General features: G+C 41.7%; 1 protein-coding gene across 1 annotated transcript; it reads left to right on the forward strand.

Annotated features, from left to right (window-relative positions):
- Positions 1–321: 321 nt before the first annotated feature.
- Positions 322–17,887, forward strand: DCT (dopachrome tautomerase). Its single transcript, XM_027645526.1, has 8 exons — positions 322–805; positions 8,656–8,955; positions 10,417–10,517; positions 11,599–11,765; positions 13,414–13,593; positions 13,699–13,834; positions 15,280–15,481; positions 17,274–17,887. The coding sequence occupies exons 1-8, from the start codon at positions 415–417 to the stop codon at positions 17,453–17,455; spliced, it is 1,659 nt and encodes a 552-aa protein (XP_027501327.1). The 5' UTR covers positions 322–414; the 3' UTR covers positions 17,456–17,887.
- The last annotated feature ends 451 nt before the right edge of the window (positions 17,888–18,338 follow it).

Genomic DNA, 18,338 nt, shown 5'->3' on the forward strand with positions numbered 1-18,338 from the left:
TTTATTTCTGTTTACAGGGTTTTGATTAAAAGAATAAACATGTTTATCTAGCCACCTCAACTAAGACAAGACTGTCAATTTCTCAAAGCTCATAAAAGACTTGACAAAATAAATCTGAGGCATTCATTCTCCTGACAAGCTGCCAGAGTCTGCAGAACTTACTTTCACACTGGCATCTTTTCTGCCCTTGATGTCATGTGCAAAACACGAGGATTTATGCCGTGCTAATCCCTCTAATGAGGGCTTCTCCCAGCTTCTATATAAATCCTGCTCAAAGCCGTGGCTGCTGGGCAGGCACCAGAGAGTCAAAGCACCTTTAGAACTGCATTCAAGGCAATTAAGAGACTGGGATTAAGCAAACCCCCAAACCCAGCATCCTCAGCAGTGAGAGGGATTACCCTGGTTGGCTAGGGCATGTTGCTGTGGCAAGGCCAAGTTGTCCCACGGCAGAGATATCCCTGCTCCGCTCACTCAGGTCCAGTGGAAAGGCACGACCTGCACCCACCTGTAATGGGCATCCTGAGGTGGCTGTTCTGGGCTGGGCTGGGCTACTTGAGCTGCTGCTGTCCCGCACAGGCACAGTTTCCTCGTGTCTGCATGACGGTGGAAGCCCTTCGCTTGAAGCGCTGCTGCCCAGCCTTGGGGACGGAGCCAGGCAATATCTGTGGGTCCCTGCAGGGCAGGGGACGGTGTGAGGGGGTGCAGGCAGACACTCAGCCCTGGAGTGGCCCCTACACCCTTCAAAACGTGGATGACCGGGAACGGTGGCCCCTCAAGTTCTTCAACCATAGCTGTCGGTGCACAGGTGAGATGGGTGCTGGAGGGAGGGAATGGGGATGGATACGTCTCCTAACCTTGCTCCAAAGGCAAGAAACACCTCTGATGGCATAAGGCATCAAGAAGACTTCAAATATTATTAATTTCCTAAGAAATGCCATGTTTATGATACTATCAGCACTTTTTTCAGAGTAGCAGGGTCAAAGAAGTGTTTTCTCTTATGTTTTCCTCTTTCACCCTGGAGGTGTCCCTGTAGCCACCCATCATGTTTCTCCACACGGTTTTGGACCTTCTAGTGCTGCATTCAAACCTCTGTCACTGCTAATCATGCAGTGAACCTGATCAGTGTGCATTGATCAGAGATTTATTCCTCATGGAGTAATACTTTGCAGCACAATATAGCCCTCTGCACTGAAAATGTCTGGATGTCTGGACAGGGTGTTTCCCAGGATTGTTAACTAAGTCTACAACTTACACTGATCCAAAATGTGTCTATATAACCACCAAAGAGGCCGTCCCATCCTTTTTCTCCTCATCTCCAGCTGCTCCTTCTTACTGGTGACTGGAGGTGAAATGGATCTGGAATAAGGTTTTAATAAGACCACTTCACTAGCGCTGGCAGGAGGGAGGGGGTAAGAAGGTGAGGTCAGGGCAGGATAAGGTGGTAAGACTTTTCTCAGCAACAGCCCTGGTTGAAGGAGAGTTAAAATGAGCAGGAACTGCAGACTCAGTCCAGAGTGCTGTGCAGGGCTGGCAGGAGATGACACTAGGGGTTGGGCAAAAGGCACATCCCAGGCATTGAAGTCACTTGCTAAGCAGATTTCAAATGAAGCCTGGGATTTCTTGTTGAAAACATAAAATTGTTTGAATTTTCCAACATGGGAAGAATAGACTGCTTTCCTTCAGCCTGATTCTTAGAAATAGCTGAACTCTTTAGTCTAAAATATATCTTGGCTCTCACTATGAAAAAAGCCCAGATCAATCTGAGAAGGCAGCACTGCAGAAAATTTCAACCCAAAAGGTTAAGTTTTCCAATGCTCTTATCGATTGGAAACAGAGTGGTAGTGCCAGATGACTTAAACAGATACATGGCATTACCGAAACTTCTAAAAATAATAACAACAGACTTTAGAATATAAATCAGCTTTTATCTCTTCCTTTGACTGGATTTCAAATGCTTGAAATATGAGTGTGGAAGGAGTTTTCCAGACATTTTACAAAAAAAAAAAAAAAATTGATACAGGTTTTTTTCTTTTTAAAGGTTCTTATATACCTCCAAAACTTAAGTCAGGTATCACATACAGACACAAACCCCGAGTCAGAAGAATTCTAAAGCATGTGGGCATACATCCATATTTACACAGTTAAAGTAATTAGGAAATGAAAACCTGGAAGTGAAGAGCAGTGGAGACAGACATGCATAGGCAGACATTAATTTCCTTATCCAAGTAGAGATAGAGATGGTATTTGATATTTGCAGGACTGAATCTCAAGATGCGTGAGCAGAATGTAGTGTTCTTTCATTCAGCCTTACTTCTGCTGAACTGTCTGCTCTCCTTGGCTCTTTCAGTTTGGGTTCTGCTGCTGTATTTTTATTTCACTTGGATTCCTCTTTCTCCTTGCAGTTTTTAAATCTAAATATACCAGTGATAAAACATTAAGGTGGAAGGCATCCTTAAGGATGATTTTCAGAAAGTTTTCCTGGGCTGTACTCTACTTGATGCTGTATGCAAAGGCATTTTTAGGATAATGCTAAGAAGTCCAGAGCTGTGTGGGATTTGAATTAGATCTGATGCTTTTACAATGCTCGTAATTGTGGCTCTGTGTCTATTAGAGTTTTTTTGTATTTTTTTTCCCATTCAGTTTTATACACTGGTTGGCTGTCCACACACCAGAGTTTTAAGTGGTATTTATTAGGCATCCAGTGCCATGGTACCTATGTAACATAATGGTAGGTAACATATGGTACCTAAGTAAGATAAATTAAATATGCTCATTCAAAGGGACATGGAACAGTGCACATCTCTACTATTAAGGTGTATTATCTGCAAACTGCCTCTTTGAAATGGTTCCTAGACTATGCAAACTCCAGCCTCTCCAAGGCTCTTTCTAGCACTTTAAGAGTAAAAATGGTAGTGTTCCAGTGCCATCTTGGCACAGTTTAATTTAGAGTTTAGACATTGTGTAAATTATAACCTATGGGAACTCCAGCTACCATGTAGCTGATTATTTGATTAGACAGTATCATTTAAACATGTCATATAACTGATGGCTGTATGGTTGGAAACCTGAAGGAGCTATGAGGAACAGGGCCAGGATTTTCCAAAAGGGGGTTTCTGAAGTTTTCACAATAAATTAGTCAATTTGAGCTTTCTGCTAAAAACTTCTCTAAGGAGAAAGGAACAATGAAAATTTGTCCATTGGTTGAAGCTGTTCACTGAGGGAAAAAGTCTTAAAATCATATCCATCCAATTCTAGATGATAAATATTTATAAAAAAGAAAAAAGGGAAGGGAAAGGAAGGGAAGAAAAAGAAAAAGAAAAAGAAAAAGAACCCAAATGCAAATGTTGATAATGGTTACGGGATCATATTAATTTTTTTCCATTTCTAGGCTTCAGCAGATAATATGCATTAGTCTTTCTTTAACTGGGGAAAAATGGAATAAGATTAGTACAACAGAAAGATCCAGCTTTGCTTCCCATTTTTTGTACTGAGGGGCATGGTCAAATAGACAGCTGCAAATCTGTTGTCAGGATGTTTCTTGCTGCATGTTTCACTCAGTGTGTTGGTTGCAGCAAAAATATAATCTCTATAAAAAATATCAGATTATACCATTAATGTAGTTGGAAGGTAGCAAAGAGTTGTTAGTTCCTGTCTATTTTCAGTTTTGAATTAATTGAATGTCTTCTACAATTGGTTTGGGTGCACCTAATATTAATTCAATTTATTTGAATTCTTAAACTGAAATGACCTGATGTCAGATCCTGATAGTGTGCAGACTGTGTGAAGGACACTTTGGTAATTTGTTTTTCAATAAGATGTACGTGTTGAATTAGACAGGGTGTTGGATACACTAGTCTAACCTTGAATATTGAGACGTGTAGCTAGTTAGACAACAAAGCGGTTTTTCAATGCGATAAATTTAATTTAGAAGATAATTATTTTAGAAGACTTATGAACTAAATGCTATTTTGAGTTCTGGATGATAACATTTTACAGATACATATCTGATATAGCACTTTAAAAACTCAATACAGAAGACTATTGTGAAAAACCACTGCAGTCAGTCATGTGGTTACTAGTACAGATTGTGCTAGCGATTAAACAATGACGTTGTTTGAGTTCACTGAGGAGTTAAACATAATTATAATTCTTTTTTTTCTGCTGCCACTCTCTAAGGTTTACATGTGGGCATGTGCTGAATATTGCCAGTTAAGCCATGTAGCTGATATGATGACCATCCCATGAGATAAAATTGAGCTTCTGAAGTAGTTATAAAATACACTTAAATTACTTATTGTAGGAGAATGTGCCTGTGGGAGAGTATTAAATAATAGCCATACCTTGATGATCCCATTAAATCCTGTAGTAGGTACAGATCTTCCACATCCTACAGACTATCAGGGTGTCTAAATGAAGAGCTAGAAGAGAGGAGAGTTAACCATTTGTCTAACATGGTAGGAATCCTTATCCTACCTGAAGTGTGCTGGTATTTCAGATCTAATGTAACTCCTGTTTTAATGCAATGGCTGAAGAAGTCTGAAAAGGAGTCCTTTCTCCTCATCCAATAAATGAAGTGTATTAAGCTGATCCCTGTGGAAGGAAGAGGTGTGGCAGCTGCTCAGGTTTCATCTTGATACAATAAAACAAGGCAGGAGATGATGAATGTTGAGTAGGTTCATTTTTACTGAAGAAAAGACACTGAGTTGATGGAGTTACTAATTTGTGTTATGTTTGGTGTCTGAAGGCCAACCACATGTTATGACCCTTAAGAGGCAGAAAAATCCATGATCTCAGGCAATGTCTGGGCTCGAGAAGCAGCTGCAGTGGTATGTAATGACCAGTGTTAGTACACACAAATGATGTGTATAAACACATATCAAGGGTCACATCATAAGAAGTGCATTTATCTCAGTGCCATGCCCATGGACTGACCCAATGGGAGAAGTAGCATGGCCATAGTGCCTACAGAAACAGTGAGATTCATCCAACTTCACTGAGAGAGAGCACCATAAATGTTGGTGAGATTAGTCACAGAAGAAGACAGGCCCCACCCAAGGCATGTTATCCCATATCCAGACAAAAGGACTAGTGGAGAAGACATCCCAGACGATTTTTTTTTTGGCCAGCAACAGTACAGTGGTCATTCCTGGAAACAGGGGAACAAACCAGGAGCATCCAACAGTGACATCATCTCCTGCCTGGGCACCAGAATGACCCCCAACACTGTATTCTCTGGGAACCACAGGAGATGATAATAATCTCTGATGTCCCTGGCATAGCCTTGGGGAGGTAGTACACTGAGTTGCTATGTGTTAGTCACTGAAGGTGAAAAAATGCTAAGGCGTAAATCCTTGCATGTTCCTATGGTTTTTGTGTGCAAAATGATCTTTAATGGGTCTAACTGCCTTACTGAAAATATCTACTGTGTGCTATATCCTGGTCTCCTAGAACTGTACTATTGTCCACCATCACCAGCATAGCAGGCATGGAAGTTAAGTTGTAAGAGGACATACATTTCACAGTATTGTCATGTGGGAAGTCCACAGGGCGGTAAATAAATTTTCTGAAAACCGCAATGGATCATTTCCAGACCAGTGGCCTGGTAGAGTGCTTTAGAAACAAATACTGCAAAAGTGGTTTGGGTGGGACATAAAAAAAACTAGGTCTGATTACTGCAGTCATTCCTGTTTGCATTATAGGAAATCTCACACATCTCCATCAGCTTCTTGCCATTTCAGCTGCTGCATAACAACAGTCCTGTGATGCAAGGAGTCTGTTGAAAGAAAATGACGAAAAGCAAGTTTTGATATCATAAAGTGTTGCTATTATGTGTGTTTCTGACAATAGAACATTGCAAAATAGACCCAAGGATGGCACAAACATGTTTAACACAATCAGCAGAAATATTGCAGTGTGAAATACCACTTTCCCTGGAAATCATCTCCTCCTGTTTGCCAGTCTCCACTGCAGTCCTCCTGCTTACTCAGTAAAAGCTCAGATCATATTGAAAAGTGTCTGGGGAAGCGATGGAAAGAATGGACCCCTTGGATTCCTTCATAGATGGGGTGGTTAAGGGAGAAAATCCTGCAAAGCATCAATTGGAAGTAATTATCACTTGCCCAAGGGAAACAGGTGAGAAGTCATCGCTCCACCTGGCTCCAAGTGCCACAGAGGTGGAGAAAAGCTTTTTTCCAGTGTAGATGCTTCAGTGTTTCAGGTTTTGCAAATGTTTTTTCAGAGACTGAGGAGGCACATAGAGTATACCTAAAATACAGATATTGTTTGATAAAATGATTTCAGGCATCAAGACCTGCATAGATTCAAAGGGCCCTGACTGAAAGAGGAATAGGCACCATCAGAGCCTCAACAAGTGAGTGGTTCTGGTACTAAGACCAGACAGGACAAACCTGGTTCTGCACTGACTTTGGTTCTGATAGTGCTGTATGATGCTTATCCAGCACTGTGAGAAGAGGGGTCCTTTGAATGACTGGAAGTGTTACTGCCAATCTCGAAAGAGGCTGTTGACAGATCTTTTTATGGTTAATTCTTGCTTTTTCTTCCTTCTCTTAAAAAGGGTTGAAGTGTACCTTTGAGTGTGAGGCATCAACAGATGCTTTCCAGAAGTTCATGGTCCATGACTGAAACTTGAGCAATATACATGGCCTAATTGGCAATGTTACAAGATATTCCTGATATTTGTCATCTGGTCAGTACAGTATGTACAGTATGTGATGGGCCTTAACTGCTAGGCTGAGCCGTGAAGAATGAGCGAGTACACAGACAGTGGAGTACACCAAATAGATAACAGTAATAAAGCTGTTCTGATGGGATCCTCAGGATATTGTGATCAAATCAACCTTCCATGCTGTTTCCCCTGCCATCTCTGCCCTCATCATAATAACATATCCATACAATCTTCTTTCTTTCATAAAACTCTAACCTTCTTGCTTTTACTGGTGTATGTATTCATTCTTCTAAACCAATGCAGACCTGTGGCTTCAAGTGCCTTCTGCCCTAGATGGAACCTGGCAGCTGAACCTGGCTGCTCCTACTTGCATTGGCACAAAATGTAAGCCATATACCTGGAAACTGTCCCTACGGTATGCCATCAAGATGTGTACGATCCAAAACTTTGTTGAAGTCTTCATGCTTGTGGTCCCCAACCTTAGCACTGGCCCTAAGCTTCATGGTAGCATGTAAACTTATACACTTCAGGGCCCCCGAAATAATCATAAGCTGTCCAAAACCACATTTAGGAGTCCTCATATCATCTTGGTAGGTCTCACAGAAGTCTGTCACAAATGTTTAGAGTTCAGTAGCCCTTACCCTAAGAGGCAGCCATGAGTTACAGAGTCTTCTTGGTAACATCCCTTGTATCCTTGGGCGTCTTTGAATTTGGTAATAAGTTCTGTAGCCCCTGACAATTTGAAATCTTGCTTTAGTGTTAACTGTTGTTGTGCTCATAGACTCAAGCCTACAGCCTAGGGACATTTGCCTATCCAGGAACATTTCATAAGACACTTCCCCATCCCCATGTTAGCCAGAACCCTGTCCTGGATCTAGCAGCAGTGATATGTGTGGTAAGCAGTGAGATTTTCTTGCATTTTGGAAAATGATTGGCATGGTTGTTGTGGAGTGAGTGTGTACAGGGAGTTGGAGGGCGGGATGGGGTTAAGGAGTCTCAGTGCAGATTTTTGAGAATAGAGTGGAGATCCCAGAGGACCTGTGGTTGCCACTCTGCTTCTCCCTTCCCCTGGCAGCAATGCCCACTGTCCTATGCCACTGATATGCCAGCAGCCTGCCGGCAGTGCAGGCAGGAGGGAGGTGTCCACTGCAGGAATGGTCGGTTGTTCCCTGTTTCCCTCACCAATGGGGGATTAAGCTGCAGCAGGGCCTTTCTGCTGCTGCCAGCTGTCTGCCACAGTGTGCAAGAGGCCACACTTAAAGCAAGCGCTGCTTTCCTGGACTCTTCCATCACATCGGAGGGTATGACCTAATAACCTAGAGCAGACCTGATAACTTGCCTTAGGAATACTGCCAGCAGGAAACGACAGTAGTGCAGTGTTTCTCAGGCTGTTATTGGAGCACCATTTAATAATGCTTAAAGCGTGACCAACAGAACCCCTGGTGCTTGTCCTGGTTTGTGACACACTGTTAAGAGGTGCTAATTTCTCCTAAGTTTTGTCCTTAAGAGAACTGTTTTGTTTGGGGATTTTCTTCTCTACTTAATGATCCATGTGAACTGACCCTATTTTGGGTTTGATCCTTGAAGAACAGGAGTACTTGAGAGTCAATCCAGAAAAGCACTTCATCACAGTCTTAACCTCAATTGCTCAGCTCTCTATTCACTGAGACTTCTCACGTGCCTGAAGGCTCTGGAGAGCTCTGAGCACCTCAGGGCATCAAGCCCATTACGCAGCGTTTCACATCCCCATCTGACTGTGCGTGATTCTTGGCCCTGCTGTGGCTCTGGGAATTGAGCCAGCCATCCTTCTGGTTAGGTAATTGGCAAAGCTGCCAGTCTGCTCAGCTCCTGTCTCTTCCAGGAACTGGCATCTCTGGGGGAAAAGAGTGCTAAATCTTAATTCTTCTGCATTTCACTGTTAGTTTTCCCTGATTCTTAATGTCGTGACTGCTTGTACCCTCTTGATCCAGGAAACTTTGGTGGCTATAACTGTGGTGACTGCAAGTTTGGCTGGACTGGCCCTGAATGCAACACGAGGAAGCCAGCAGTTGTCAGGAAGAATGTCCACTCCCTGACAGCAGAGGAGAGAGAGCAGTTCTTCGATGCTCTAGACCGTGCAAAGACAACCATTCACCCGGACTACGTAATTGCAACTCAGCACTGGAGAAGTCTGCTCGGTCCAACCGGAGAGGAACCGCAAATTGCCAATTGTAGTATTTATAACTACTTTGTTTGGCTTCATTACTACTCAGTCAGAGATACGCTAATGGGTTAGTGCTTTTCTTATCCAATGAGCTCTGCAGGTAAAGGAAAGGCTGATGAGTATCACTGCCAAACAAAGGTATATGCTTAACACAGCTGTGCTACCCCATTGAGCAGTGAGTCCCAGTAGTAGGCACAGCACTGTGGAGCAAAACAGTTAGTGGTGAGAAGCTGGTGGTCATCCATAGTCAAGGGAGATGTCCTTTGGACCTGCTGTGGTCTGGTCCCCTACCTCGTGGCAGCTGGAGCACACCAGTTGCAATCCCTGGTGCATCTTCCATCTGGCAGGGGGGCAGTGCACAGTATTCACCATTGAGTGAACTGAAGTGTGGTCAGGCAGTGACTGACTTCAAAAAGATGTTTCTAGTCCACAGGACAAAGTAGTGCTTGCAGTGGCAGTGGTAAAGGGGCTCTACAGTGATGAAGGCACAGGCCATGCATAGATATTTGGGACTAGAGTGCTACTGCTTTCTGTGGTCTTCAGCAAGTCACTAAGGATGGGATTTGCCTGACTAACCACAGTCAGCACCAACCTGGGTTAGAGGTTTGGGTATATAATCCCATGCTTTCTCCCAAATCCAGATTCCTAGTCCTGATTGCTTTTCTAGGCAGAAGTACCTATACCAGCCCCATTTCACCAAGCCTACTTCCTGCAGGAGGAGACACCAACTGGTATGGCTTTTCTACCTGGCAGTCCTCTGTGCAAGCTGAACATGTCTATCTCCTTGATGGAGGGTGTCTGCTACTCTGCAGTGGGTTTCATTCAGTTCATCCTTCTCATGTAGTTCCATTTTGCAGGGCTGAAGGAAGCAGTTTCTGCCCTAGTGAGAGCAAAGGTCCTTCAGGGAACAGGACAGTCATATGGAAAGGGAAAGAGGCAACTTCTAGTGCCGCTGCAATGGTAAATAAATGCATATGTGGGTTGAAGCTTGCTGCAGTGATAAAAAAATCCATATGTGGTTTGAAGCCTCTCAAGGGTATCTTAGTTCTTGTGTAACAGCAAAATACAATACAAAAATAACAAGCACAGTTTAAAGAAAATTGGCAAAGAATGTTGAATTATTGTTACCATGTTATGGAAAATGCTGAGGTTCTCTTGATAGATACATGGTGTAAGTCCTGCAGCTGAGCAAGAGAAAGAGATAATGTGGTATATATTAGCAAAGAGCTAGAGTTTGAGAAAGTAAAACTGCTTCTTAAAATCAAAATCCACTAAAGTGGGAAGAAATCTTCACAATACCCAACGTTGTAGAGAATGTGAAATTTTGAGAAAGACTGACGAAATATCCCCAGAGGAGTTTGTTTCGCTTGTTCCAAGTAAGTGATGTTGCTTCTTATGTGTGCATTCTTTTCAAAGATACTGAGCTGAAAGTCCTTGTTTAACTCCACTCCAGGCAATAAAAGAAGGTGCTGTCTTTCTCTCAAGCCTTGTTTGGTTCCTAAATGACTATTTTATCTTTCCTTTGTAGGTCCTGGCCGCCCCTTCAAAGGTATTGATTTCTCCCATCAAGGACCTGCCTTTGTCACTTGGCATAGGTACCATTTGCTGTTGCTGGAGAGAGACCTGCAGGTTAGCTGAAGAGCTTTTCCCTTTCCTCGTGCAGCTTCTCCCTTTTGCTATGTGACTTTGTTGAGCCAGCCAAGGGTAAGCTATTTCCTAGGATAGTTTCTTACCTGAAGTCCCAGAAGTATTTGCTCACTGATCCTTTTTTCTGTTTTGAGTGAAATTAGGGCTTTCAGGATACGGAGGACTGAACAGTTTCTCACTGTGAACAATGATGTGAAGGTTATCACAGAGATTTTTTCCCTTCATCCACAACAGAGGACAGAAGATGTAAAATAATAGTATATATTAACAAAATCAAAGTGACACCTTAATGTAAAACTTGGTAACAGATATTGTCTGCTGATGTTGAAGATGTCATCCCAACGAAACTAGCTCTAAATATCACTCCCTTTAAATGTGCCGTATTATACAATTAATACATACATATATTTATCAATACATCTTTTTAAAGATATATATGTTAACATGCCTGATGGTCAGTTACAGAAGCATTAACTCATTTCCATTTGCATGACATCTGCATTGGCAATGTTACTGTATCTCAGCCTTGCCGATCTTCGTTATGAAAATGGTTGCTATTGAAGTAGCTGCAGGATCTTGTTTGTGTGAAATCGTATCTAACAAGCAAGCACAAGCAAATGCACTGTACTCCCTTATTAATACCAGTTCAGATTCCTCCCCAGGGCTAGCCTTTCTGGAACGAAAGCCAACCACATGCACAATTTTACCGATTACCCACTTACATCACTTAGAAAGCCTCTTAGTTGCTTAAGGCTCAATTCATCTCTGCTTCTGCTCTTCTGCCTGGTCTCTGAGTTGGCAGAAATCCTAACATGGCCAAAAGAAGTGCAGTCCCACAGTAGGGAAACTAGTGACAATGACTTCGCTTAGACTGACTTAACACCCCAATCTTTTGAAAGGAGTTGGAGCAGCACTGTGAAATGCATGTAGTTAAAATGCAGAATTAAAAGCAGAATATGCAGTGAAATATCTGGTGAATACCCAGTGAACAGCTTGAAGGAATCCCTTTCTTTCTCTTTCCTTTGAAGGTGATTCCCTGCTAATGCATTTCTGTCCGTTGCAGCGACTGATGGGCAACGACTCCTTTGCGCTGCCTTACTGGAACTTCGCCACGGGTAGAAATGAGTGTGACATCTGCACGGACCAGCTCTTTGGAGCATCGCGGCCTGATGACCCAGGGCTGATCAACCTGAGCTCCAGGTTCTCCCGTTGGCAAGTAGTTTGTAACAGGTATGAAAATATCTAGGGCAAGCTTGCATGCTGACCAATCCTTGCTTTCATTCAGCATTCACAGCATGGGCTGCTCTCTCAGTGTGAGTGAGTAGCAGGAAAAGAGCCAAGAGGTCTTATTTAAAACTGGAAATCACTGTCAGTTTGTGTGTAGATGTGCTGTGTAAACTTTCTCACCCGGTATTATGGAAGTATATTTTTTAAAAATTATACTTCTGGTACAGAATTTTAGTTGATTCAGCCAATTTATGGCTGCAAAGGTCTGAAGAGCTTACACTTTGGCAAGTATCTTTCTAAAAAAGATAGATTTTGTGCCTGTGTGTTGATTCTCTGTAATATACGTCCAACCGATCTCGGCAGCAGAAACAGAAAACTGTTTTGGTGTACACAAAGCTGGAGATAGGTTAAAAATTCTGTTCCCTTCTATTAGGTGAGACCTTAACCCTGATATATTTAGTGCAGTTTGAGATTGACTTCAAAGTGTCTGAGATTTCACATGAAAAACAGCACAGAGCCAGCCAGGAGCTTGCTGCCAGCTCTCTGTAGGCAGATACTGATTCATATGAGAGCAGCGCTTTGATGGGGGATTCAAATGCAGGATTGGGCCGCTGTGACATAAGATGCTGTTGGTTACAACACCCATATATCATTCTTCTCTCAGCTCAGGGGGAGCATGCAGTCAGTCAGACAGAAAAGTACCAAAAATTCGGGCCTTTTCAGAAGAGCATCTTTGGATATCTAAAGAGCTACTTGAAATTCCAGCTTTAGGCACCAGTTGGCTTTAAATCTTGCCCTGACTTTTTCTGTAAGATAAATAGAGCTTTGTTTTTTTCTTGAAAACTGAAGTGACTAAACTTTTGTGTTGGCAAGGTTAAACAGGGAAGACCTTTTGTTTACTTCATGAGTTTCTGAAAATGCTGTTTCATTTCATATTGAATAAGACAGATTTTTCTTTTTTTCCAGAAGTCTTACAGTGTTTTTCTCCTCCTCCTTCCCTCTTTCTCTCCCTGATATGAAGGACTTGATCCGCATTAGCTACTGGGCAACCCCTGTATCAGCAAGATGTTCTCCAGGCCCTGAAAAAAGAGGATGTAATGAGTTGTAGTTGCTTTTCTTCTAAAGGGGATGAGAGATGGAAAGTGAAATCCTGTTTTCTGTCATTTATTGCATTTTCTTAGCTCAGACCACAGTGGAACTTTCCTGTTTTCTTTGTCTGGGTTTTTTTCCCTTTTTGCTAAGAGTTAAAAAAAGTAGTCCTTACTCAGGAGTGAAAGTTTCTCAGTTCAAAATTGAAAAGACTGTTTCAGATTGCCTGATGAAAACCCTTGAGAGGGTAGAAGGCATGACGGGAGTTTGTGCTTCCCTTTTTAAAAGCATCCTATCTCTGTGGACAATGAACCTGGTAGCTCTTGGTCCAAATGACTGATGGTCCACAGAGGATTCAGAGCCACAGAAAACCATGGCATGGTGACAGTCTTGCAATAAATTCATCTCCCACGGGAGGTAAACCAACATGTGCCAGGAGGTGTCTGTCCCCAGCCTCTGCTCTCTCACATGAGAGCTGAGGCCTCTTATACTACAAGAGAAAAAGCCAACAAACAAGTCATCACCTTCTTCTAACTTGTGCCTCTTTCTGTTACTTGCTCAGCTTGGACGACTACAACCGCCTGGTCACGCTGTGCAACGGGAGTGATGAAGGGCCGCTGCGGCGGAGGCCGCCCAAGGGCTCCAGTGAGCAGCTGCCCACCATGGAGGATGTCAGGAGGTGCCTATCGCTGCAGGAGTTCGACAGGCCCCCCTTCTTCCGCAATTCCAGTTTCAGTTTCAGGTTTGTCCTTCAGTTCCTCTAGAGCCGTCTGGGTCGCTGGTTTTCTTTATGAGCACATTTGTCAGCCAAATATGGTTCCTTGATGGTGCTTTTACCCATCTGCAGGAATGCGCTGGAGGGCTTCGATAAACCAGATGGAGCCTTGAACTCGTCAATGCTGAGCCTTCATAACTTGGCTCACTCCTTCCTGAATGGGACCAGTGCTCTTCCTCATGCAGCTGCCAATGATCCCATCTTTGTGGTAGGTCTTTTACCCCCAGCATGACTGGCAATAGTTGTGGCTCAAAGGCACCTTTTTCACCAGAGGTTTGCAGAACAAGGAAAATTAATTCCCTAAAAATTTGTCTTTTAATAGAAAAGAAGGATCTTTTTTCTTGAACACTGCCACACCTGCATAATAGTCAAATAAAAAAGGAAAGAAATCTCGGGGTGATTTGTAAAATATAAAATAAGATTCTGAGGAAAAGAGCTGCTATTCCAAGTCACATTGCTCTGAATCCTTTCATTACATGGTATCTAAATTAAATGGCTTATATCAGACAATTTTACAGCAACAAGGTAAACTGAAAGTGGGGCTAGTTAATTTAAAGCAGTAGACTGAGTAGTTTGTTTCTTTGTTTCAAAATTTACAGGCTACAAGGAAGCACATCTAATATCAGGGTCTCTTGGGAAATAGAAATAATGTGGTTTCACTGGTGCATCAGTATAGTGCTGCACTGCAATGGCCAGCACAAACAGCAGTGTGCACATAAAAAGCCAGCAGTTGACTCTGCTTATACGTGTTTCTCTCCTAATAAATTAATGCAAATTTATTTTCCTTTTTGTTAGATTAAACCTAGTCATTATATATAAGTTCTTTATATATTACATCTATATATTAGACATATTTTTTTCTTTCTTACCTATATTTTGTTTGCAATCTTTTATTGGAGAAAGTAGTCCAAATAATTATGTAGTGTTCTCTAGATTATTTCCTTAATAATTCTTTAATTCCTACATTACTTTCTTTCTTTCACAGTCAACTTTATTTCACTATGCTGTAATTTTATACACAAGATTATTTTCTATATGATATTTTCCAAGTTTTTTCCAGGGTTGTAATTAAATAAACACGAGTGCATGTGTTACATGAGGAAATCAGTTTGAATTGCTCCAGACACTTGTATTAGGTTTCTGAAACAACTTTCCTGTATTAGTTAACCATAGACCTATAAACACACTGAGCAACACCTGATCAAATTCATGGGCACCTGGAGCTGTGGAGCTGGTGGCACACTCTAAAATGAGCATAATGGAATCAAATTTCCTGCAACTTCCCATACTTGTTCAGAGATGAGAATGATTAAAATAATTTTGAAAGGTACATTCACCTAAATGATCTCAGTGGTCCCTCACCTGGGAAGGTGAACCTGTCCATTTGTTGCCAGCTGATATTAAACTGTCTGGAGAAACAGCTTATTATGAACAAGCAGCAACAAGGATGCATACAGCAGAATGTCCCAAGAAGGAGGTCAGTTTAGTCTTCTCTTGAGCTTTCCTAGTTTCCCATTCTTTAATTCCATCTAAATTAAATTATCCTCTTCTCTCTCTTTCAAAAGCTCCAGCCACGTTAGGTGAGAGTGTTTTAAAGGTTGTTGAGTTCTGAAAGAGCTTAATAAATGCGTGTGCCCATGCCTGGATTTGCAGGTTCTTCACTCCTTTACTGATGCCATCTTTGATGAGTGGATGAAACGTTTTAAGCCCCACGACAATGCTTGGCCTGATGAGCTGGCCCCGATCGGTCACAACCGACTGTACAACATGGTCCCATTTTTCCCTCCTGTGACCAATGATGAGCTCTTCCAAACTGCGGAGCAACTTGGCTACACCTATGCCATTGACCTGCCAGGTATGCCTCAGAGGTGTGGACGCTGTTCCAGGCCAAGTGATGAGACTTGGCTCACATTTTCAATGACACAGGCATATATAAGACAAGGAGCCTTTCGCAAAACACACAGGTCTATTCACCTGCTCACTAGCAAACACATATGGTAGCAAAGACAGGTAGTCACAACTCACCGTGTAAGTCTGCACATGCTTAGTTTCCTTTGCTGCAAAACACATCAGCTGGAACTGCTCCAGCATTGTGAATAGTGCTCCTCCGGGCTGAGTAGTTGATTTTGACTCCTGTTCCCAATGTTGTTTATCCCAATGTTGTTAGAGGATTCTTTAACCCATCAGAGGGCAGACACTCTTACAGGGAGCTTCTCTGGCTAATGCTAGTCATCAAAAAATACTTTTTCAGCCCAGGAGCCTGTGGTTTTAATTTGTTTTAATCTGTGGAGACTGTTTAAAGGTCTATAGACTACAAAAGATTGAAACCCTTGTCCTTGGGCTGCATTCATGCAGGAGACCCCTGATTTGTGAAGGCATTGTAGCTTTTGACATGCTTTTCTTGGGGTCATCCCTAGAATTTTTCCTGAGAATTTAAACTTCCCCTTTTATGGAGTCTTAACTTTTCCTCCCTTTGGACTACTATACCCTTCTCCTACTTTGAAAATGCAGCTGCCCCGTGAGCATGAGGCATCCAGAGAGGAACAAAGGCAGCTTGTGATTCTGCTGCTTCTCATCTTTCACCTAAATAAATTGTTAGCTCCCTATGAAGGGGTGTGTGCATGGCCTGTGTTTAGACAATAAAGCTTTTATATTTAAACCCTTCTCTTTTATCTAAATATATAACTTGCTAATTGTACTTTATATAATCACATTAGAAATCAACATATGTTATTATGTGGCTGGATCTTGAAAGATGGTAAAGTGGTAAACAATTCATTTTGTGACCTTGCTGAATTTTGAAATGATTGCCCTCAACTATTTTGTTGACAGAGAATGAAGACTGGGGCAAAAGATTTTTCAGTTGCTTTTATTATCAGTGTGATGTCTCCCTGAGCCATCTGTCTCCTTAAACCCATTTGTCAAGCTAACTTCTAAATACCTGAAGTCCTCTTCAGAGCTTTTTGGGAATGTTTAGTCAAATGTAATTATTATATCTCAGTATATGTAGCATTTTTCAGAACAGGACTGCAGGCAATTTTTGCTTCTGAAAGCATAAATAAAAACATGAAAATTCAGCCAAGTAGAGCAGTGTTATTATTGGAATGGACAATATTATCTTAGAAGACAGTGGTTCCTCAGAAGTGGTTCAAAATCAGCAGATATGATCTGGAGCTGGTCAGCAGAACCACACTAATTAGTGTTTTCAGTTAAAAGTTTGACAATAAACTGCTTTGTTGTCTACAGGAAAATTTGAGGGTTTTCTGTTGACCAAAATAGCTTGGAAGCAGCTTTCTTGGAAAGTCATTGTAGAAAGAATTGCTTAAATAATTCATAACTTTGGCCAAATTAGATGAAAGAATGTTTTTTTTTATCTTATCACTGTCAATCTTTCCCATTGCCAACGCTTTAATTTGTATAAATTGTTGAAATTTAAATTCAGCTCTAGACTTCTCAGGCAGGAAACATCTCCAGCTGTAGTATGTATCTTGGTTACATGGTGCATTACCAGCATCCCCTGTGGCCTGTGGGTCACTAAGCTGCTCAAGTAATCATAGTTATCAGGTTGTGGGAAATATTATTTCTTCCATGTAATTTGGAAAATTAAATAATGGGCTTTCCTCACTTCAGTCATTTCATATTTGCAGGTTCCCTTGAAGAAACCCAAGCCTGGGCTGTCATGGTTGGATCCACAATAGGAGGAGCGCTTATAGCTCTGACGGTGCTTGTACTGCTGCTTGTGCTTTTCCAGCACCGAAGGCAGAGAAGAGGTTTTGAACCACTGATGAATGTGAGCTTCAGCCCCAAAAAGTACATGGGAGAGGCCTAGTGCCCTCGCTTTGTGTCTTTGCTTATTCTTGTAGGAAGTGACCTTGACTGACTTACTGAGATCTTAGCTGAGACTTTATCACACAGTCCTTTGGCAGCTGATTAAATTGTTCTCATTCAGGTTTTTCTTGTTATCTTGTGAATTGTAATGTGTGAAGTCTCTGGGTACATATGAGCAAGGCCCAAGACAAGATAGATTTTTCTCACTACTAAATGTTATCTGGAGTGTGTGACACTCGTAAGTCATCCTCTATAGATTTAGATCAAGACAGCTAAGAATCCAAATAGCAGAAACTTGAATAATCAAGATAATTTTTCACCTCAATGTGTTCTTGATTTCATTTAGGAGCATTAAGATGTGCTGAAAGTTATTAACTCTGCATATATATTTGAATAACATATTATTTTACTGTTATCAATAAATATTCTGAATCACATAGTCTTTTTTTTTTTAAGTTTCAAAGTATCTCCTGCGGTTTGACAAAATACTATAGGAACCCCCTGGTTACAGTTTATTTCAGAAACATGATCAATTCTGTATATTATTTCCAATCAAGCTGATGTTAACAGTAGGCAAAGTCTGAAACTCAAATTCTCCTAAAATATAAGAGCAGGAGTTTTCTGACACCTGCATGTGCACTCGTGTTTTACCTTCTGGGACCCAGGACTCAAGGGAACGAAACTGGGACAGCTTGAGTTACCCAGGTCTGCAGGTGGGGAATTAGGTTTGGATGTGGCACTCACTAGACCCCATCTTAAACATTCTTTTATATATTCCCTATATTTCTTTATTTAGACATAGGTTTGAACCACATTTGAGTGGTTTTCTTATGTTATCTTGAGGCAGGTTTTTTATACACCAAATGAAATCCTGGACAGATTTT

Source organism: Corapipo altera, unplaced genomic scaffold (genome assembly GCF_003945725.1).
Source record: "Corapipo altera isolate COAL_440 unplaced genomic scaffold, ASM394572v1 0, whole genome shotgun sequence".
In the NCBI taxonomy this organism is placed as follows: Eukaryota; Metazoa; Chordata; class Aves; order Passeriformes; family Pipridae; genus Corapipo; species Corapipo altera.

What these genes read in the sequence shown, in the direction of transcription:
- DCT (XM_027645526.1), top strand. Translation starts at nt 415, where the DNA reads ATGTTGCTGTGGCAAGGCCAAGTTGTCCCACGGCAGAGATATCCCTGC. An exon ending in CCAATGATCCCATCTTTGTG is followed by an intron (nt 13,835 to 15,279) that starts GTAGGTCTTTTA and finishes CTGGATTTGCAG; the next exon opens with GTTCTTCACTCCTTTACTGA. An exon ending in CTATGCCATTGACCTGCCAG is followed by an intron (nt 15,482 to 17,273) that starts GTATGCCTCAGA and finishes TCATATTTGCAG; the next exon opens with GTTCCCTTGAAGAAACCCAA.